The sequence below is a fragment of the Prionailurus viverrinus genome, chromosome D1, assembly GCF_022837055.1.
Source record: "Prionailurus viverrinus isolate Anna chromosome D1, UM_Priviv_1.0, whole genome shotgun sequence".
NCBI lineage: Eukaryota > Metazoa > Chordata > Mammalia > Carnivora > Felidae > Prionailurus > Prionailurus viverrinus.
The window spans coordinates 58,130,746-58,150,235 of NC_062570.1; the positions used below are offsets into that span (position 1 = coordinate 58,130,746).

The following is a 19,490-nucleotide window of genomic DNA, read 5'->3' on the forward strand; positions in this document are numbered from 1 at the left end:
CATTAAGATAGTCACTTATACCTTAGCATGAAATTGAACATCTGTTTCTTCTTAAGAACAGGCTTTTCCAGGGGTGCCTGGGTGGCTCAGTCGGTTAAGCGTCCGACTTCAACTCAGGTCATGATCTCACGGTCTGTGAGTTCGAGCCCCGCGTCGGGCTCTGGGCTGATGGCTCGGAGCCTGGAGCCTGCTTCCGATTCTGTGTCTCCCTCTCTCTCCGCCCCTCCCCCATTCATGCTCGATCTCTCTCTGTCTCAAAAATAAATAAACGTTAAAAAAAATTGAAAAAAAAAAAAAAAAGAACAGGCTTTTCCAGGGAAAGGTGGCAGCAAGCACAAGAGTTTAGGTGCCATGTAGGGGAGGGCACAGCACAAGGAGAACCAGAATTGCAGATAGCAGTCCTGAAAGAAGACCTGAGTGGTCACCCCTATCTTTTGGCGTCCAATTTATCACTGATGAACAGGTAATATATTATTCTCATTTACCCAGAGGTTAAATGACATATCCAAGGTCCCACCACCCTTAGTAATCCGTGAAGACAGGGCAGGAGCTCAGGTTTCCTCACCGCAGGATCAGAGTTTTCCTATTGCCCATAGGAAGGCAACGCACACTGTGCCCACCTCATGACTCTATGGGACTGGCCCTGGCTCCAGAGGTGAGGACACAGAAGGGTTCAGGATCCCAGCACACCAGGTGTATGTGCGAGTTGGGCGCCAGTGGGGTGACCTGCTAAGAAATGTCATCAGCACCAAAAGCTTGATGCACAGAAGCCCAGGTTATAAGAATGCAGGGCTGCTCATGACAGTCTCCCAAGGTAACCACAGCTAAACCAGGACCTTCAGATATAAATGTGCCCCTGGTCAGCCAGCAGCAGTATGGGCAGCCCAGGACAAGTACACACCAGGAGATGAGGCACGTTCCCTTGGCCCAAGACTGATCCTCCTCTGTCTGAGGCGCTCGTCTGCTTCAGCTGAGAAGGGAAGGCCTCGGGGGTGTGGGGCAGGGGTTGGGGGAAGGGCACGTGCTGAGCCAGGCAGATCAGCAGCCACTGCCCCCAACATTAGCAGCAGGATGTAGCCCTATCTCCCTAGGAGCCCTGGAGAGGCAGAGCAGCAGAGGAGCCCAGGACCCGTTTCCCTCCCTCCTCCACGCAGAACATCAGCCTGGGAATCCCACAGTGTTGGGAGGAAACACCTCTAGTCATAGATTAACCATCTGCAGTGACAGAGAAGGAATCGAAGGCTGGGAAGGATTTTGTTTAAGTATAATAAAAGTATATTCAGGCAGCCTTGCATAAAAAGCCTTCATCCAAGATAACTAGCAGTTTAGGTGAGCCAGGAGGCACATTTATTTTGTTGATTTGGGATAGAAAGACCTGAAGTGGGGAGACTTGGCAGGTTCTCCATACACTTCAGGGGCAGGTCCTTCCCAGGGGGCAGCCTGATGTGAGGGAAGGAGAACAGGGTGTGGCGTGCAGTCAGAATGAGGTCTGGTCCCTACCTGAGCCTCAGTTTCCTCCTCTAAAGGATGAAGATCCACCCAGTCAGTGGAGGGAGGAGGAGGAAGGCGAGGATTGCAAGAGTGAACGGATTCTTAAAAGCCAAATCCACACAGCTAAGCATAGCAATGCCCAGGTTTTTCTCTCGCTAAAACCTCTGCCAGTGCTGAACGGAGCCTGGGGACAGGTGCAGATGGCCCAAGTTCCATCTGCCTCCTCTGGCCTGTCTCCTGCAGCCTCCTCCCTGCACTAAAGCTCAGGGCTACAAAGGGGCCTGTCTCCTTGGACCTCTACTGGGCCCTGGAGGGACCAGACAGAACCTTCTGGGACCATGGTTGGACTAAAGCCTTCAGACGTACCTCCCACAACAGCTGTGAAGTTCCTGGGGGCAGGCACAGCGGCCTGTTTTGCTGATCTCCTCACCTTTCCACTGGACACAGCCAAGGTTCGCCTGCAGGTAGGTGCTTTTTGGCAAGGGTCATTGTTCAGATCAAAGGAGGGGCTGAGTTCTCCACCCCAGCTCCCCTCATGTCTGCCAGCATGCTCTTCCTTACACAGAACCCTGAGCAGGCCACGCACTACTCCACTGTTTCAACCCTGCCTCACCATTTCCCCATCACCATCATCCAAGACAAAAAAAATCTTAATTAATCCCTTGGACCCTTCATGGCCTCACAGTAGTCTGTAAACCATAAAGTGTGAAGTAAAAGTAACCATGTGACCTTGGACAAACCGTCAACCACTTGTGGGAAAAACAATCTGCCCTCCATGTGCTCTGAGAGTTGAGCACCACACTGTGTATAACAGCTTATGAGCTATAAACTGCCGCACGAGCCTCAGTTATTTTTACTGGGGATGTGATGGCTGTATAATCATGCTTGTTCTTGAAAACCAGCCCCATCAGAGTGCCTGGGTGGCTCAGTCGGTTGAGCATCCGACTTCAGCTCAGGTCATGATCTCGCGGTCTTTGAGTTCGAGCCCCGCGTCGGGCTCTGTGCTGACAGCTCAGAGCCTGGAGCCTGCTTCGGATTCTGTGTCTCCCTCTCTCTCTGCCCCTTCCCTGCTCATGCTCTGTCTGTCTTTGTCTCAAAAATAAATAAAAACATTTAAAAAAAAAAAGAAAAAAGAAAAAGAAAAAAAGAAAACCAGCCCCATCTGCCCCCTCTCCACTCATGTCTCTGCCGGGATGTTCCTCATGTTCCTCAGATCCAAGGGGAGAACCAGGCGATGCAGACAGCCCGGAGAACCCAGTACCGTGGCGTGCTGGGCACCATCCTGACCATGGTGCGCACCGAGGGCCCCCGCAGCCCCTACAACGGGCTGGTCGCTGGCCTGCAGCGCCAGATGAGCTTTGCCTCCATCCGCATCGGCCTCTACGACTCTGTCAAGCAGTTCTACACCCCCAAAGGATCGGACCGTGAGTGTCTGGTATCTTGTAGACACCGAAGGGGTGCGCAGAAGCATACTCAAGGCTAGTGGGTCAGAGATGAGGGCAGTGCAGACTCAGAGGCAGAGCTGGGGCGTGGGAGGCTGGTAACAGACACTCATGAGGAGGCCGAGCCACTGTCAGGAAAGCTCTAGAAGCCTGGCCTAGAGGAAGAGGCAGGCATCAGGCAAGGGCAGCTCCCCAGAGAACAGCATCAAGTCCAGAGAAGGGCTGGGTGGCAGAACACTGGCCCACTCTCTCTCCTTCTCTCCAGACTCCAGCATCACTACCCGGATTTTGGCAGGCTGCACCACAGGAGCCATGGCGGTATCATGTGCCCAGCCCACGGACGTGGTGAAGGTCCGATTTCAGGCCAGCATACATCTTGGGGCTGGGAGCAGCAGGAAGTACAGCGGGACAATGGATGCCTACAGGACCATCGCCAGGGAGGAAGGGGTCAGGGGCCTATGGAAAGGTAGGTCTGCACTCCAGGCTCAGAGGGCCTTGGGCAGAGCATTCCCTACCCTAGGGCTAGGGCAGAGTACTAGGCAAGGAGAGATCTCCAAGCATGGTGTATTCCAGTGATTTTGAAAGAACAACCCAACCAAAACTGTCACACTTCCCTGCCACAGTACCCCAAATTCAGTTCAACTTGTCAACCTTTCAGCGTGCACAGGCTGCTGTGAGGGAGACAGAAATTAATAGAAGACACTTTCCACAGCCTCGTGGCTCTCACAGACAGAGATAAGCCATGTCGAGGAACAGCATTCCACAGGGGAGGATGTGCTAGGTTCATACAGAGGTGTGGGGCCAGAGGCAGGAGAGGCCATGTAGTCTCCAGGGGTGGTGATGGAAGGTGATGCTTAAACTGGGCCTCAAGGCTCAGTGGGCTCTAGATGTGTGGAGATGGAAGGGAAGGACTTCCCCAGCAAAGCCCTATCAGGGGTGACTACAGGGCATGGAGAAGAAATAGAGGCCGCTGGAGGAGGCAGCTATGAGTTGTCAGGCACAGGGAGGTGCAGTATGGAGGGGGCTTCTTCAGGAACAAGACTTCAGGATTCCCCGTGTGTCCAAGTGGTGACTTTGACAAATGCCGGAGTCTCTCTCACATGTGGATTGGGGGTCATACTAATCTTTGCAGAAGGAACAGTGACCCAGTGAAGGTTAAGGACAGGACACCTGGTCACAGCCTTATTTGCTATATGCTTTCCCAGAACCCAGCCCTCGTCTATGATATCAGTGGGTTGGCCTTGATGCTCTCCTGGGGCCCCCCAGGGCCACCTTCCATCACTGCTCCAAGAGCCTTGCCTCTCTCTTCCAAAGAAAGACTTCCTTGTCTGGCTTTAGCCAGGTCTCAGGGAAGCTCATTTTAATTTTGATAGGTATTACAGATTATCCTCCAAAATATGGCTCAAGCAAATATAAGAGGGCCTCTCTGTTTTCTGTCTCTGAGGTGGATATAGATAATCTAAGAGTTGTTAACTCCAGAGAGGAAAATGTAGAATCTGCTCAACTGAGGCAGGCTCCTCCGTGGAGCCTCCCTGGAATGGAACATTCCATTCCTCCCTGGAATGGAACATTCTGCTCCCCAAACTGGGGCCTGTGACCTTGCAACCAGGGAGCCCACATCTCCTATTTTCCACTCATCGGCCCTCACCTCCTCCTTAACAGGAACTTTGCCCAACATCACAAGGAACGCCATCGTCAACTGTGCTGAGATGGTGACCTATGACATCATCAAGGAGAAGCTGCTAGACTATCACCTGCTCACTGGTGAGGCCTTGGGCTCCAGGCAGCTGCCCTCCCACAGCAGGGAGGGAACCTAGAATTACAGAGTGGGCACTTCTCAGAGGCACCTGGGTGTTAGAAGGAGCAGAGAGAGGAGCAGCGCCCGATAAAAATGCCCAGTGTAGGAGTGCCTCTCTACTCGCTAGATGGGGTGCTGCCCGATTCATGAATCGTTTAATAGAGCCAATTAGATCTTTTAAAAAATGCCCGGTCCATCATTGTGACAAGTGGGAAAGAGCCCTGGGCGGGGAGGCCAAAGACCTGGCTTCCAGCCAGCACTTCCCACCATGCCTCTTTAAGTAAGAGTCTCCTTCTCTGACTTCATTTTCCTCTAATGAGGTCATTGGGCTGCATAGCCTTTCAGCTCTGGGACAGCCCTGTTCTATTTTGCGAGTACTGTGAGAGGTTTAGACAACACTATCCTTACACGCGAGGAGTTCACAGTTTGGTGAAGGACAAACGATGATGCACATGGAACAGTGAGCAAGTGTGCTGCCATCTCACAGCTCGATATTTGCCCTGCCCTCTCCTGCTACAGACAACTTGCCCTGCCACTTCATCTCTGCCTTTGGAGCCGGCTTCTGTGCCACAGTGGTGGCCTCCCCAGTGGACGTGGTGAAGACCCGGTACATGAACTCGCCCCCAGGCCAATACCGCAGCCCCTTGGACTGTATGCTGAAGATGGTGGCCCATGAGGGCCCCACAGCTTTCTATAAGGGGTGAGCCTCCCCCTTCCTGCTTCCAGCACCTCCTCCCAGAGAACCCGGGCTTGTTTCCTTCCCTCCTTCCTTCTTCCCCTCCTTCCATGTATAATGTGCCTGCCATGGGTCCACCTGGGGACATGGTGGTGAACAGCACAGATGTAAATGCCTCAAAGGAAAAATATAAAGAACTATGGGAGTTAAAAAAAAAAAAAAAGTGGACCAAATCTGATTTGGAGAGTCAGGGAAGGCTGCCTGAGAAAAAGAAGTCTAGGCATAGGTCAGAGTGCTTACTGGGCAGGAGAGAAGGAGGGAGAGGTGGTTGGCAATCTTGACTTTTCTCCAACCCACAGTCATGACTCTGGAGCACCACTGATGGCGGCCAAAATGCCCAACACACTTCACATTGTCTTGCCTCTGTGTCTTTGCTTTTACCATTCCCTCTTAATGGAATGCCTTAAATCTTAGCCAAGCTTCAGAACTAGTTCAAATGCCACCTTCTCCCCAGCACTCTCAGGTCAAATTTTTCCTCCTCCCTGTGAGCTTCAGCAATGCTTCCTTGATATAATTTTTTATGGTATTTACCACCTCCTACTTTGTGTTATAGGATTTGTAAGTTTCAATTATCCCCCATGCTAGATCGTAATGATCACAAACTTCAAATGTCAGAGCCATGGCTCTAACCCAAATCATCAGATGCTACCTCCCCCCTTCCACCTCCTACCACTGACGCCTTCAGCAGACAGTTTTCTGGTGCCCAACCATAGATTGGACCAAACATGCAATCAGGTTCTCAACCCTGGGAGTGACATAATAAAACTATTTCAGTTGGCAGATTGTTCTTTCCCTGTAAGTGCTTCTATCATTACAATCGATCAGTGGTAGCCACCTGTCTCAGTTCATTCTTTCACTTGGAAAACATTTACTGAGCATCTCCTGTGTGCTGGGCCCTGTGCTTCCCTCAGAGAGCGGCAGACCCATGGGTGACATTTATTGAGCATTTACTGATACTGGGCCCTGCACCATGTGCTGTATAGTAACTCACTGAATCCTTCACAACCCTATGAGGTCAATATTGTTATTTTGCTTATTTTACAGATGAGGACACTGAGGCTTAGGAAGATTCAGTAACTTGTCCTAGGTCATGAAGCTAGAACCTGAAAGAGCTAGGATTTGAACCCAGGTCTGATTCTGGAGTTCATATTCATTGTCTCAGTGCTATACTCCCTGTGGAGCCTAGGCTGAGGGTTCTGGAGAGGCCTTGGGATGAGGTTGTGGTGCCCAAGCTAAGCCCTCCAGAGCCTAGAGCAACCAGCCAGGCAAGGAAGAGAGTAGGGGACATTCCCAGACAGAGGGAGCATCACGAGCAAAGGCACGGAAGCAAGGCTGGCAGGAGAGAGAAGACCTGGAGAGGATCTGCAGAGAGAGAGGCTGAAGAGGGAGCAGGGCCAGGTCACAGGCTCCTCCCTGAGTCTGCGCAGCTAAGGTGGGGACTGTCTCCCAGCTGCACTAACACAGGACAGGCAGGCTCTCTGGAGATTGGCTAAATTTGGTGTCACCCAGTCTTCGCCCTGTGGTGAGCCAGCTTCTAGGTGCCCTGGTGGGACCCCTTCAGGGATGGCCCCTCAGTCTGTAAATGATCCCAGAAACACCCAGCAGCAGGGTGGAGTCAGGTGGTTTTAGTTGAGCTCCTTAACTGCCCTGGGCCTCAGTTTCTTTTGAAAAAGAAACCTGGCAACCATCACAGCTACCTTATAGAATTATAGGAATTAACTGCCTAACACAGAACCTGGCTCAAAATGTGTTTTCTTTCCTTTCCTTTCCTGACTGCAACTTCTGCCTAAATTCCTTCAGCAGAGAAGAAAAAGCCTAAACAGATCTCAGAAAATGCTCACAACAGAAGCCTAGGTCCTTTGGCACTAACACTGTGAATGGGGGGAGCACTGAAGATCTCTTTGGGACTCTTAGTCCACTCCACCTGATGTTTTGGTTGTTTCTCTCATCAGGTTTACACCATCTTTTTTGCGTTTGGGAGCCTGGAATGTGGCGATGTTCGTGACCTACGAGCAGTTGAAACGGGCCTTGATGAACGTCCAGATGCTACGGGAATCTCCATTCTGAATAAGGCAGGGCCGCTTGGTACTTAAACTGGAACAAAACCAGTTAAGACTTTACTAGAGCAGTGGGTCCATACACACACAAACCCACACATGTTTACAGAACTGTTTACTTGCTGCTAAGTCAAGAAATAGAAGCAGAGGAAGGATTCTGGTCTTCGGTGCTTTGTCTTAAGAACACAGTTGTTTTGCACGGACAAGATGGCAAATAAATTATATTAATTTGGGGGACCCATTAAGTTGGATGCCTAATATTTAGGCAAGAAAAAATAAGCCAAAACATCCATGTGGATAAAACAGAAGTTTGCAAACTATGTCCTTTAAAAAATAAATCTGATTAGATGATGAACGGTAGACAAGAAGGACTGCAAGCATGGGACGGGAGTGACACACGGTACTTGGAAATCAGCTAAGGAATTTGGAAGGACACTGCCAAAGCAACGTAGCTGTGACTGCAGCCTTTGGTTAACCGTGGATCATCAGCCATATGTGTAATGTGTCTGCCCTTCAGAAGCCATTGAGATTCTAGAAAATATGAGACGAGAGAGAGAGAGAGAGGGAGAGAGAGAACCTGGAACCTGTGCCAAAGGAGCACTGCTGGGCCAGCAGGAGGCTGAGGTTTGTAGCTGTTCCCTGAGGACACTGGAAAATGAAAAGGGCAGACTCCATCTTCTTTCCTGTAAAATGGCAGTCATAAACCCTTCCTTCCTATCTCACCAAGGATGTTATGAGGATCAAGTGACAAGGTGGACATAAAAGCACTTTATAAAAGCAAGAGCTCTTATATTTACAAGTGTAAATATAAGGATGAGGCCTTGGGAGCTATTTTCTCAGGACAGTAAGGAACTTCCAGGGAAGTTGTTGAAAGGCTGAAAGGTTGTCTAGAGGCTAGACCAAAGGAACGAGGGGCTGGGGGCCCAGGGGTGACAGAGGATGACACGCAGACACCGAAGCCCCACTCCCATGCAGCCCTCGCTTCCCAGCTGGACCGTGAGGCACCTCAAAGGGTGCCAGGCTTGGGGGGAAAGAGGCAGACGTCAGGCTTGACAGCCTGAAGTAGCAGGACTCAAGAGTTCTTTGGAAAATTATTATAATTCAATAAAGGGTGTGGGAATGAGAACAGCTATTTCTTTTTGCCTCCTCTTTCTTGGACAGAATGCCTCTTTATCACCAGGTTCCCTGTTTGTCAGGGCTGGGCCTTTGGCCCCACATGCCCCAACTGCCTTCTGCCTTCCCCAGGCTGGTTGCTAGGCTTTTTAGGGCTTTGGCTTCTCCATCTGTATGTAAAATGCGGGCTTGAACCAGATGACCTCCTTCTGAACTTCACTGGACTTCTTTCAGGTTGATAATGCAGACCCAGAATGTTGGTCTTTTTCTGCTTCTTAGCAGCCTATGTGGGTCTGATGACAGAACTGGGTTCTGTCCCCTCCCCCACCTCACTAGCAACCTAACCACCGGAAATCCTTGTACCCCAGTGTCCTAGCAGAGAAGTGGAAATGACAAGCCCCCACCTTGCAGAAGTGCTCAGCAACATCATCCCTCCCTCTCCACTCTGACCCCCCTGCATCCTGGGAAAAAGCAAATGTCCACTTGCCCTCAGCACTTCCCTAAATTTAAATTATAATTTAGAGATTATCAACATATACGAACTGGAAAGTCCAAACAAAAGCAAAAAAATAAAAATGATTTTTATTTAATGTCTGGTTTGACTTTCAAATAAAACCTATATTTAAATTTTTCTCTTTCTTTTGACTTGACTGGCATGTGCAAATCATTCTTAAATCCCAGGTCTCAGTTTGTAAGTTCCTAGAGGCCAGGAACTATGTCTTCCATGAATTTCTATATAGCAACATTAACACATCCTCTACCCAGAGCAAACTATTCAGATATTCAGATGATGCTGCCAAAAGAGAGAGGGGATCAATTCTACTAAGATATTTTGATTGGGATCAGCACCTTAGTGACCTCTGAGTCCAGACTCTTGGAGAAAGGAACACAAGATTAGTGGGAGATCTTCTACAGTTTCCCAGGTAAAATATTAGATCTCTTTCCCCACTTCTTAAAAGCAGAGGTTGAAACAAATGACCTAAAGCTCTAAAATTTGGTGGTCGTAAGGACTGAGTGAGACAGCTTCCTCTAAACCACACTATGCATGCCCTTCCTAGTCCTGACCCCACTCTCTGCCACCAGGAAGTCATGAATGAGATCTCATAAGAAGGTCAGATCACAATCTGAGACTCACACAGGGAAGCCAGCTTCTTAGCTCTGTGCAGCCATTCCCCACTGCACACCCACAGACACCTACTCCATCAAGTCAGTAAAAGGAAAACTGCTCTTTCTCAAACTCTTCAGGCAAAAATGAGATAGTATGGGCCCCAACAGTCACATTTGTGACATAATGGATAACTGACTTCATATAAATCTTGTAAGTAAAGGTAGTATTTTTTAAAGGAACATTTTATTCAGAAGGAACGAATGTTAAGTAAGGAAATATGATCATATCTCTATGGATGAGTTCATTTGTGTCAGGACACTTTCAAAACTGCTGAATGCTAATATAAAGGACAACCTTCCATGTATGTACAGTATAAGCCACATACTGTACTAAGTGCTGAGATAAACAAGGCCAATCCAGCCTCCAAGGAGCTCGCTGAGGTGGGGGATGGTGGGGCAAGGAAGACAAATAAGCCATATGGAGTGATAAAAGCCACACTAGAGATATGCATAAGGCACCGAAGAGCAGGGACACAGATTAGGGACATCTGACCTGGTTTGGGGTCCAGGAGGCTTCTTGAAGGAAGACACCTACAGGACAATAGGAGTTATCTAAACAAAAGAAGGTGCTTCTGCTAAGGCCCAGAAACAAAGCAAGAACAAGGGGCATCCAAGTTTTGCCAGTTATCAGTACGACTGAGTTGCAGACCTAAACGGAAGCAATGAGAGAGATGGGGACGACAAAGAAAACAGGGACCTTGAAATGTTGTAGAAGCTACATATTATGGACTGAATGTTCGTGTCCTCCCCAGAATCATAGGTATTAGATGAGGTCATGAGGGTGGGAACCCCATGATGGGATTAGTGTACTTATAAGAAGAGGAAGAGAGACCAGAGCTCTCTATCTCTCCACCACGTGCAGACACCGGTGAGAAGGCTGTCTGCAAGTCAGGAAAGAGGGCCCTCGCTAGGGAACCAGATTAGCTAGCACCCTGATCTTGGACTTGCCAGCCTCCAGAACAATGATAAATAAATCCGTTATTTAAGCAACCAATCTATGGTACTTTGTTATGGCAGCCCGAGCTGACCAAGACGCCACATTAAGGAGTCTGGAGTAACTGGGTAATGTGGAGCCACTCAAGTGTTTTAAGGAGGGAATGAGTAGCTGCACTGTAGAGAATAAATTAATGGAGTGGCCTCTGGTAAGATGAGGCTATTGTTGAAACTCAGGTAAGGGTACTAACAGTGAGAGTTCAATGAACAGAATGGTAATAAAATCAATACTCCTTGGAAAGATTCAACCTGGACACAGTAGTAAGAAAACAGAAGAATGATACGTGTTTTAAACACCATAGAAATATCCTCAATAATATTCCTAGCAAATTATTTCCTGGCCCCTGAACCAAATCGCTTGGGTATTGGCAGCCTCACCATTTCCAGCTCTGCCTAGGAGAGAGCTTTCTGATAATGACCCAAAGGTACAGACCTTGTGCCATTTATTGCTTTGCCCACTTCTGTTATCTCTTAGACATACGCTGGGTCTGACATACATGGCAAACTTAGGTGCCCCTCTGATAGAGGCCCACAGCCCTGGTTACACTATTTACCTGCCTGGCAGTCCCATGAGCCTGTAAATTCTTTGCAGGCATGCATAGGGTCATGTTTACAATTGCATCTCTCATCCTCTGCAGAGTGCCTAAGACATTGCAAAATGGGTTTATAAATGAATTTTTCATTAATTTTTAAAAATACACATAAAATAAAATTTACCATCTTAAGCATTTTTAAATATACAGGTTAGTGGTATTAAGTGTATTCATACTGCTGTGCAACCATCCACCCACAAAACTCATTTTTCATCTTAAAACTGAAACTGTCTTCCTACGAAATGTAACTCTCCATTTCCCTCTCCCCCCAGCTCCCTGTAACCATCATCCTACTCTTTTTTTTAATGTTTATTTATTTGTTTTGAGGGGGGAGGGGCAGAGAGAGATAGAGAGAAAGAATTCCAAGCAGGCTCCACGCTCAGCAAAGAGCCCGACATGTGTGCAAGATCATGACCAAGCCAAAATCAAGAGTCAGATGCTCAACTGACTGAGCCACCCAGGCACCCCCGTCATCCTACTATTTCTATGAATCTGACTACTCCAGGTACTTCACACAATCATATAGTATTTATATTTTTGTGACTGACTTATTTCATTCAGCACAATGTCCTCAAGGTTCATCCTTGTTGTAACATGTGTCAGAATTTCCTTCCTTTTCAAGACTGAATAATATTCCATTATATGTATATACCATGTTTTGTTTATCCATTCACCTGTTCATGGACACTCAGGTCGCTTCTACCTTTTGGCTATTGTGAATAATGCAACATGCATGTATAATATCTTTTCAAGACCCTGATTTCCATTGTTTTGTGTATATCCCCAGAAGTAGAACTGCTGGATCATATGGCCATTCTATTTTTAAGATTTGAGGAACCATCATACCGTCTTCCACAGTAGCTGTATTCTACATTCCCACCAACTGTGTACAAGAGTTCTAATTTTTCCCACATTCTTACTAACACTTATTTTCCTTTTTTTTTTAATCATAACCATCCTAATGGATGTGAGGTAGTATCACACCGCGGTTTTGATTTGCATTTCCTTAATGATTAGTGATGTTGAACATTTTTTCATGTGCTTATTGGTCATCTGTATATCTTGTTTGGAGAAATGTCTGTTCAAGCCCTTTGCCCAATTCTAACTGGGCTCTTATTTTTGTTATGGAGTTTTAGGAGTTCTCTATCTATTCTGGATATCAATCCCTTACCAGATAATGTGATTTGCAAATACTTTCTCCTATTGTGTAGGTTGCCCTTTACTCTGTTGATTGTGTCCTTCAATGCACAAAAGTTTTTAATTTTCATGAGCTTCAATTTGTCTATGTTCTCTTTTATCACCTGTGCCTTTGGTGTCTTATCCAAGAAATCATTGAAAAATCTAGTGTTGTGAAGTTTTTTCCTTGTGTTTTTTTCTAATAGTTGTATACTATTAGCCCTTACATTTATGTCTTTGATTCATTTTGAGTTAATTTTTACATATGGTATTACATAAGAGTCCAAGCTCATTCTAAAATGAATAATTTTTTAAAAGGTCAAGAAAATTCCTTCCTGAAATATAGCTTTGCTGTTGGCAATCCAAAACACTGAATAATCTATTTTTACGGGGGTGGAAATCTCTTGAGTATATGAGTATACATGTGAAGTCATATAAATGGAATGACTATTGACCTTATAACAAAAACCAAATCTAGAATTCCAGTTGTGATACTTTGTAGCTATGAGACATAGGTCAAATTCATAGTCTTTCTGAGCCTCAGATTCTTTATCTATGAAATATGAGAAATGATTTGGCAGAGAGCAAAATCTATAGCTTTGTCAGCTAAAAGTGGTGAACTTTGTAGAAAACAAACTGGATTCCCCACGCGTTGTTGGTGACACTGTACTATGATACAGCCATTTTAGAAATTTTTGAGTTTCTTAAAATGTTAAATATAAACCTACCATAAGATCTAGCTGTCATCCTACTCTTAGGTATTTACCTAAGAGAAATGAAAGCATATGTCCACAAAAAGACTTCTACATGAATGTCTGTAACATATTATTCATAATAGCCAAAAACTGTAAATATCCCAAATCCCTAACAATAATAGAGAGGACAGACACAACATTCATTATCACTATAAAAGAATAATACTCAGCAGTAAAAGGGGAACAAACTACTCATACACATATCAACATGATGAGACTCAAAAAACATTATGTTAAGTAAAGAAACTAGACACCAAAGATTACATCTCATTTATATGAAAACTTTAAAGCTTATTTATTTATTTTGAGGGAGAGAGGGAGAGGGAGGGAGGGAGGGAGATAGAGAGAGAGAGAGAGAGAGAGAGACTGAGCGAGCATGAGTGGGGGAGGGGCAGAGAGAGGGAGAAAGAGAATCCCAAGCAGGGTTTGTGCTGTCAGCGCAGAGCCCCAGGTGGGGCTCAATCTCACAAACCATGTGATCATGACCTGAGCCAAAACCAAGAGTCAGACACGTAACTGACTGAGCCACCCAGGTGCCCCATTTATATGAAAATTTTAGAAAATTGGGGCACCTGACTGGCTTAGTCAGTAGAGCATGCGACACTTAATCTCAGCGTTGTAAATTCAAGCCCCACATTGGGTGTAGAGATTATTTAAAAATAAAACGTTTAAAACAAATTTACAAAATGCAAAACTGTAGAGACAGAAAGATTAGCGGTTATGTAGGGCTGAAGGTGAGAGAAGGAAATGACTACAAACAGACACAACAGAACTTTTTGGGATGATGAATTGTAGTAATTGTTGTACAGCTATATAAATTTACTAAGAATCAATAAAACTGTACATTTAGCAATAGGTGAATTATATGGTATTTAAGTTGCACTCAATAAGGCTGTAGTGGAAAAGGTTATGCCCTAGTTCACAGCAGTACTATTGTAATAGACAAAAACCAGAAACAACATAAGTGCCCGTCAACAATAGAATGGATAAATTGGATATATTCATATGATGGAATACTATAAAGCAATGAGAATTAACTACAGCTTCATGTACTTTGGATAAATCTCACAAACATAATGTTGAGTAAAAGACACATAATAGTATATAATGTATAATTCCATTTACGTGATATTTAAAAACGGACAAAAAAAATATTTGAAATATGTAGAAATCAAAATAGTTGTGGGGTGCCTGGGTGGCTCAGTCAGTTAAGCATCTGACTCCTGATCTTGGGTCAGGTCTTAATCTCAGGGTCATGGGTTCAAGCCCATGTTGAGCTCAAAGCTGGGTGTGAAGCCTACTTAAATAAATAAATAAGTAAATAAAAAGACAAATCAAGATAGTGGTTATTCTTTGGGTGAACAGAGATAGTGAGGTGTTAATGTTTCTTTTTTTAAATTTAATTTTATTATTTTCAGTTTTACTAAGGTATCATTGACAAATAATATTGTTTCTTGAGGTGTGTGCTCATTATATAGGGGTATTCACTTTTTGAAAGTTTATCATGCTATATACACTTATGGTTTGTGCACTGTTTTATATGTATGTTATGCTTCAATGAAAAGTTTACTTTAAAAGTGCACTTAATTTTAAAAACAGTCCACTGGTGATCTCTGAGAAGTGTGTGTGCGGGTACACCTCTGTGTGTCTGTATATCTGTGTGTGTGTGTGTGTGTGTGTGTGTGTGTGTGTCTGTGTGTCTGTGTGTCTGTGTGTGTGTATGATGAGATGAGCTGGCCAGGCAAAGATCCGAGGAAGTGTTCCAGGTTAAGGAAACAAGCAGTCCACAGGCCCTATGGGAATAAGCCTGGCGTGTTCAGAGAATGGAAAGAAGGCTGTGTGTGTGGCTGGCATAAAGTGAATGAGATGAATGTGAGATCATTCCTTTATTCATTCATCAAATATGTAAGAGTTGTGCCAGAGGCTGAGAAGTCTGAGGACAGCCAATTGTTTGCAAAGTGTGGCAGAGAAAGGAAGGAGAGGGGAAAAGCCAAGGTAGAAGAAAGTCCTGAGGGTTCCTTTCAATTTACACATGCAGATACATACACACACACACACACACACACACACACACACACACACACACACAGTAGAAGATAGGAAAAATTGAAGATGAGGGAAACAGACTACAGAAACAAGGTCCTGGAGAAAACAGTAGAGGACAGAATAATGGGAATAGGTGAGAGGGCTCACTCTGGGAAGGATATGGGAAAGCTAAAAGTAAAACAGTCATAAAGACAAACATTTTGAAATAGAAGCAAAATTAACACATTCTCCCATCTCTCCACTGAAATTTGAGGAATGGCCACATACGGGAATACATTAGGACTTAGAGAGTTATTTATAAAAAAGAGATTTTAACAGTTATTTTTTTCCCTTAAAATATAATTTAATAAAGAAACTGGGTCCTCTGATGCGCTCCTAACACTGTTCTCTGCCAAGCTGAGCTGTCTGGAGCCTTCACCATGAGGCAGCCCGGGAAATTCCAAAGTGTAAGGTACCAGGCCTCTAGTACGCTCCCCTGAGCTGTCCCAGGGCCCTCACACCAAAGACAGAGAGCTCCACATAAGGCATACTGCCCACAGAGCAAGCTGCTAGCCAATAGGTGACAGGGTCTTTAAAATTCACAGAGAAAATGTGCAAAGTAGGTTGTCCTCTACATGTCCACCATCAGTTATGATACAGAAATAGAACATAAACATGTCAAGGAAGATGAGTACAAATACTTTGAGGAGCTATTATACTCTAGACGGTTTCATGCTGTACCTTTACCATTTATTGGATATTGTGGGACTGAGATAATCCCATTTTTGCATTATGCTGAGATGATCAATGACATTTTGAAAACTGAGAAGAGTTATGCTTCATTGTCCAGTTGTCCGGGACTGACTGTCTAGTTTCATGGTGTTAAAAGACAGTAGTACATTGATATTATGAATCAATATGGATCACTACATTTTTTCTTTTTGAAATTTGGGGGAAAGGTCACATCCTCTACCAATAAAGCCAGTAGAAAATCCCATAGAGATATGGTAGGTAATATAAACTGGTCAGATCACAAAAATGACATAAAGATATGAATTTTGCCTGAGGAATATACTACTGTGAAGATCGCTGATTCAGGTCCCCAACTCTCTGGATCAGATTATAATGTGGTACATAGTTTATATAACAAAGGATTTATTTCTTTGAATAAATAAATCAATCTCTGATGACAATTTCATTCTCTTGAAGGTTTTATAATGAACTGAAGTGCCAGATGACTAGGTGATTACTTTGAAACTATGTATGATCTTTCAATAGATAAGCATACTAATGTTGCTGAGCTTGCAAATGTCCTTGAGGGAGACTTATCATTGGTTAAGAATGATGTTTCCATGTATTGCTGATTGGGCTTTGCACATAAGAGACAAGTAATAAATCTGGATCAACTTCATTCATCATGGTGGAATGTAAACAAATTTAAAAGTAGTTTATATCTACAAAAGATACTCCTATCATGGCATGGTGAAGAAGGTAGGAGTCCTGAACAAGAAGCTGTGTCAGCTCTGATATCCATACTACATCCAACTGACACTGTCAGGATAAGCAGTTTGTCTGTCTACAGGATACACAAAGATATTGTTTTCCTATCTGACTCAACTCTTGCCTTTTTAACGATGAGAAATCTTTCACCTAAAGTTGGCAAACTCTATGGGGCACCTGGGTGGTGCAGTCGGTTAAGCGTCCGACTTCAGCCAGGTCACGATCTTGCGGTCTGTGAGTTCGAGCCCCGCGTCAGGCTCTGGGCTGATGGCTCAGAGCCTGGAGCCTGTTTCCGATTCTGTGTCTCCCTCTCTCTCTGCCCCTCCCCCGTTCATGCTCTGTCTCTCTCTGTCCCAAAAATAAATAAACGTTAAAGTTGGCAAACTCTCACATGAGTCTCTGGACAGCTTCCTTAACAGAATTAGAAAAGATTCAAAACACTTAGGAAGGAGAAGTGCAGACTGCAGAAATATTTTGATCAGGCACTTAAAGAAACTGTCTCTGCATCACAGTAACAACCCAATTATGGTTTTCTTCTGAACCTCTTACATTGTAAAAGCCTGATTTGAATTCTACAACTTGAAGCAGAGTTCTACACAAAAATTATAAATTGCTTGTTTCCACAGCTTCTCTAATAGATCAACCCATTGGCAATAGTATTGCTTGGCATTTTATTGTTGCTGTTTTTTAAATTTTTTTTTTCAACATTTATTTATTTTTGGGACAGAGAGAGACACAGCATGAACGGGCGAGGGGCAGAGAGAGAGGGAGACACAGAATCGGAAACAGGCTCCAGGCTCTGAGCCATCAGCCCAGAGCCTGACGCGGGGCTCGAACTCACGGGCCGCGAGATCGTGACCTGGCTGAAGTCGGACGCTTAACCGACTGCGCCACCCAGGCGCCCCTGTTGCTGTTTTTTAATGTTTATTTATTTTTGAGAGAGAGAGAGTGAGCAGGGGAGGGGCAGAGAGAGAGGGAGACAAAAGATCTGAAGCAGGCTCCATGCCGACAACAGAGAGCCCCATGCAGGACTTGGAACTCACAAATCCATGAACCGTGAGATCATGACCTGAGCCAAAGTCAGACGCTTAACTGACTGCGCCATCCAGGTGCCCCCTGCTCAGCATTTTAGATCCATTATCTAGAAGTCACCACCCAGAAGTCAGATACCCATTTCTTTTACTGTCCAAAAGCATAAGACTTCCAAAACTATCATAGAGATTTCATGGTTATTATTTTTTTAAGTTTATTTATTTATTTTGAGAGAAGGAGAGAGAGGGAGTATGCGCGAGCAAGTTGGGGAGGGGCAGAGAGAAGGGAGAGACAGAATCTCAAGCAGGCTCCACACTGTCAGTGTGGGGTCGGACGTGGAACTCTAACTCACAAAACCGTGAGATCATGACTTGAGCCAAAACCAAGGGTCAGACACTTAACAGACTGAGCCACCCAGGCACCCCATATTTCATGGTTATTATTAAACATTAATAATGCCTTGGAGTCCTAATCCTGAAATAATTCCTCCTTTAGGTATGCTCATAATATTGAACAATGGGATGGGAGAAATCTTTCCCATTTGATGAAACAACTACAAGGAGGGTCATGAGTCATGTTAATATGATTGTCTATAAAGCACTGCAAATGTTAAGGGACAAAATGGGTTTGCAGGGATTTTTGTGGTTATGTTACCATGTTGTATGCTTCTAAACAATTTACAAACGGAAGACTTGGTGATGTTTCTGAGAAGAAAGGAGAACCTGATTTCACTTCCGGCTCAGAGCAAATGAAAGTAGAGAACGATTTGAAATGGTCACTGAGGAAGCAACTACAGATTGAACAACAAAACAGAACTCTGATGTTGCCACAACAGAAGCCCACTGGTTTCTTCTTGATCCGTGCTTTGAAATTCCTGTTTAGCTCTGAATTAATGAGAAAGTTTATAGGAAAACTGCTACACACAAACTTTGCAGAAAAGAAAGCTGTCAAAACAAACAAACAAACAAAAAAACCCCTCCATTCTGGTACAAAACTATGTCTACATGTCCTTAACTTTTCATTCATTCTAGGAAGGAGCTTTAACACTGGATATTCACACTGAAGCCACTTTTTCAAGTTTGCTTTCCCATCTTAGGTTGGTATGGAAGTCTCATTTCCTGCAAATAATGCAATATTTAGAGACGGCATCTTATCAGAAAAGAATAGACAGTCACCTTCCTCAATTCATTTGCAATAATTTTATAACAACAACATTTGTTATTCACACTTGGTGTCTTTTTCTTTCTTAAAGTGTGCTTTATAGTGCCAGTCACTAAAAAGCATCCTGCTGGTGAGGTATAACTTATACTTAAATGATGTTCAAAGTGTTTTGTGGTGTAGTTTGGGAAACATTTGATAGTGTTTGGAATCTTGCTCATTATAGCACATCCTAATGCAACAAAAAGCTACTTCGAAAAAAAATTTTTTGACCCCTAATTTTTTAACAAAGAGCTTTTTAGCAATCAGCACTGTATTTTTTCATCTTGAATCAATCTGCATTTCATTTTATAAATCTAACGATAAACTTTACAGGCTTTATGATGACTGTTGACATTTATAAGCAGTCACTATGAATACTGTGATGGTGATTTTATGTGTCAGTTTATCAAAC

At 44.6% G+C, this 19,490-nt stretch overlaps 1 protein-coding gene and 1 pseudogene across 3 annotated transcripts; both read left to right on the plus strand.

The window, feature by feature from the left end:
* Positions 1-1,829: 1,829 nt before the first annotated feature.
* UCP3 (uncoupling protein 3) lies at positions 1,830-7,534 on the plus strand. 3 transcript variants are annotated; one of them, XM_047879441.1, is made up of 6 exons: positions 1,830-1,955; positions 2,705-2,915; positions 3,199-3,399; positions 4,596-4,697; positions 5,251-5,431; positions 7,420-7,534. In XM_047879441.1, the coding sequence occupies exons 1-6, from the start codon at positions 1,830-1,832 to the stop codon at positions 7,532-7,534; spliced, it is 936 nt and encodes a 311-aa protein (XP_047735397.1). The 3 variants fall into 3 exon arrangements, with proteins under 3 accessions (XP_047735397.1, XP_047735398.1, XP_047735399.1); XM_047879442.1 differs by lacking the exon at positions 4,596-4,697; XM_047879443.1 differs by lacking the exon at positions 3,199-3,399.
* An 8,447-nt stretch (positions 7,535-15,981) lies between these two features.
* Positions 15,982-19,076, plus strand: LOC125146463 (protein FAM91A1-like; annotated as a pseudogene).
* The last annotated feature ends 414 nt before the right edge of the window (positions 19,077-19,490 follow it).

Bases quoted from the DNA above. Each gene is read 5' to 3' on its own strand.
- UCP3 (XM_047879441.1), top strand. From the start codon at position 1,830: ATGGTTGGACTAAAGCCTTCAGACGTACCTCCCACAACAGCTGTGAAG. The intron at 3,400-4,595 runs GTAGGTCTGCAC...CCTCCTTAACAG, and splicing joins GGTCAGGGGCCTATGGAAAG to GAACTTTGCCCAACATCACA. The intron at 4,698-5,250 runs GTGAGGCCTTGG...CTCCTGCTACAG, and splicing joins AGACTATCACCTGCTCACTG to ACAACTTGCCCTGCCACTTC.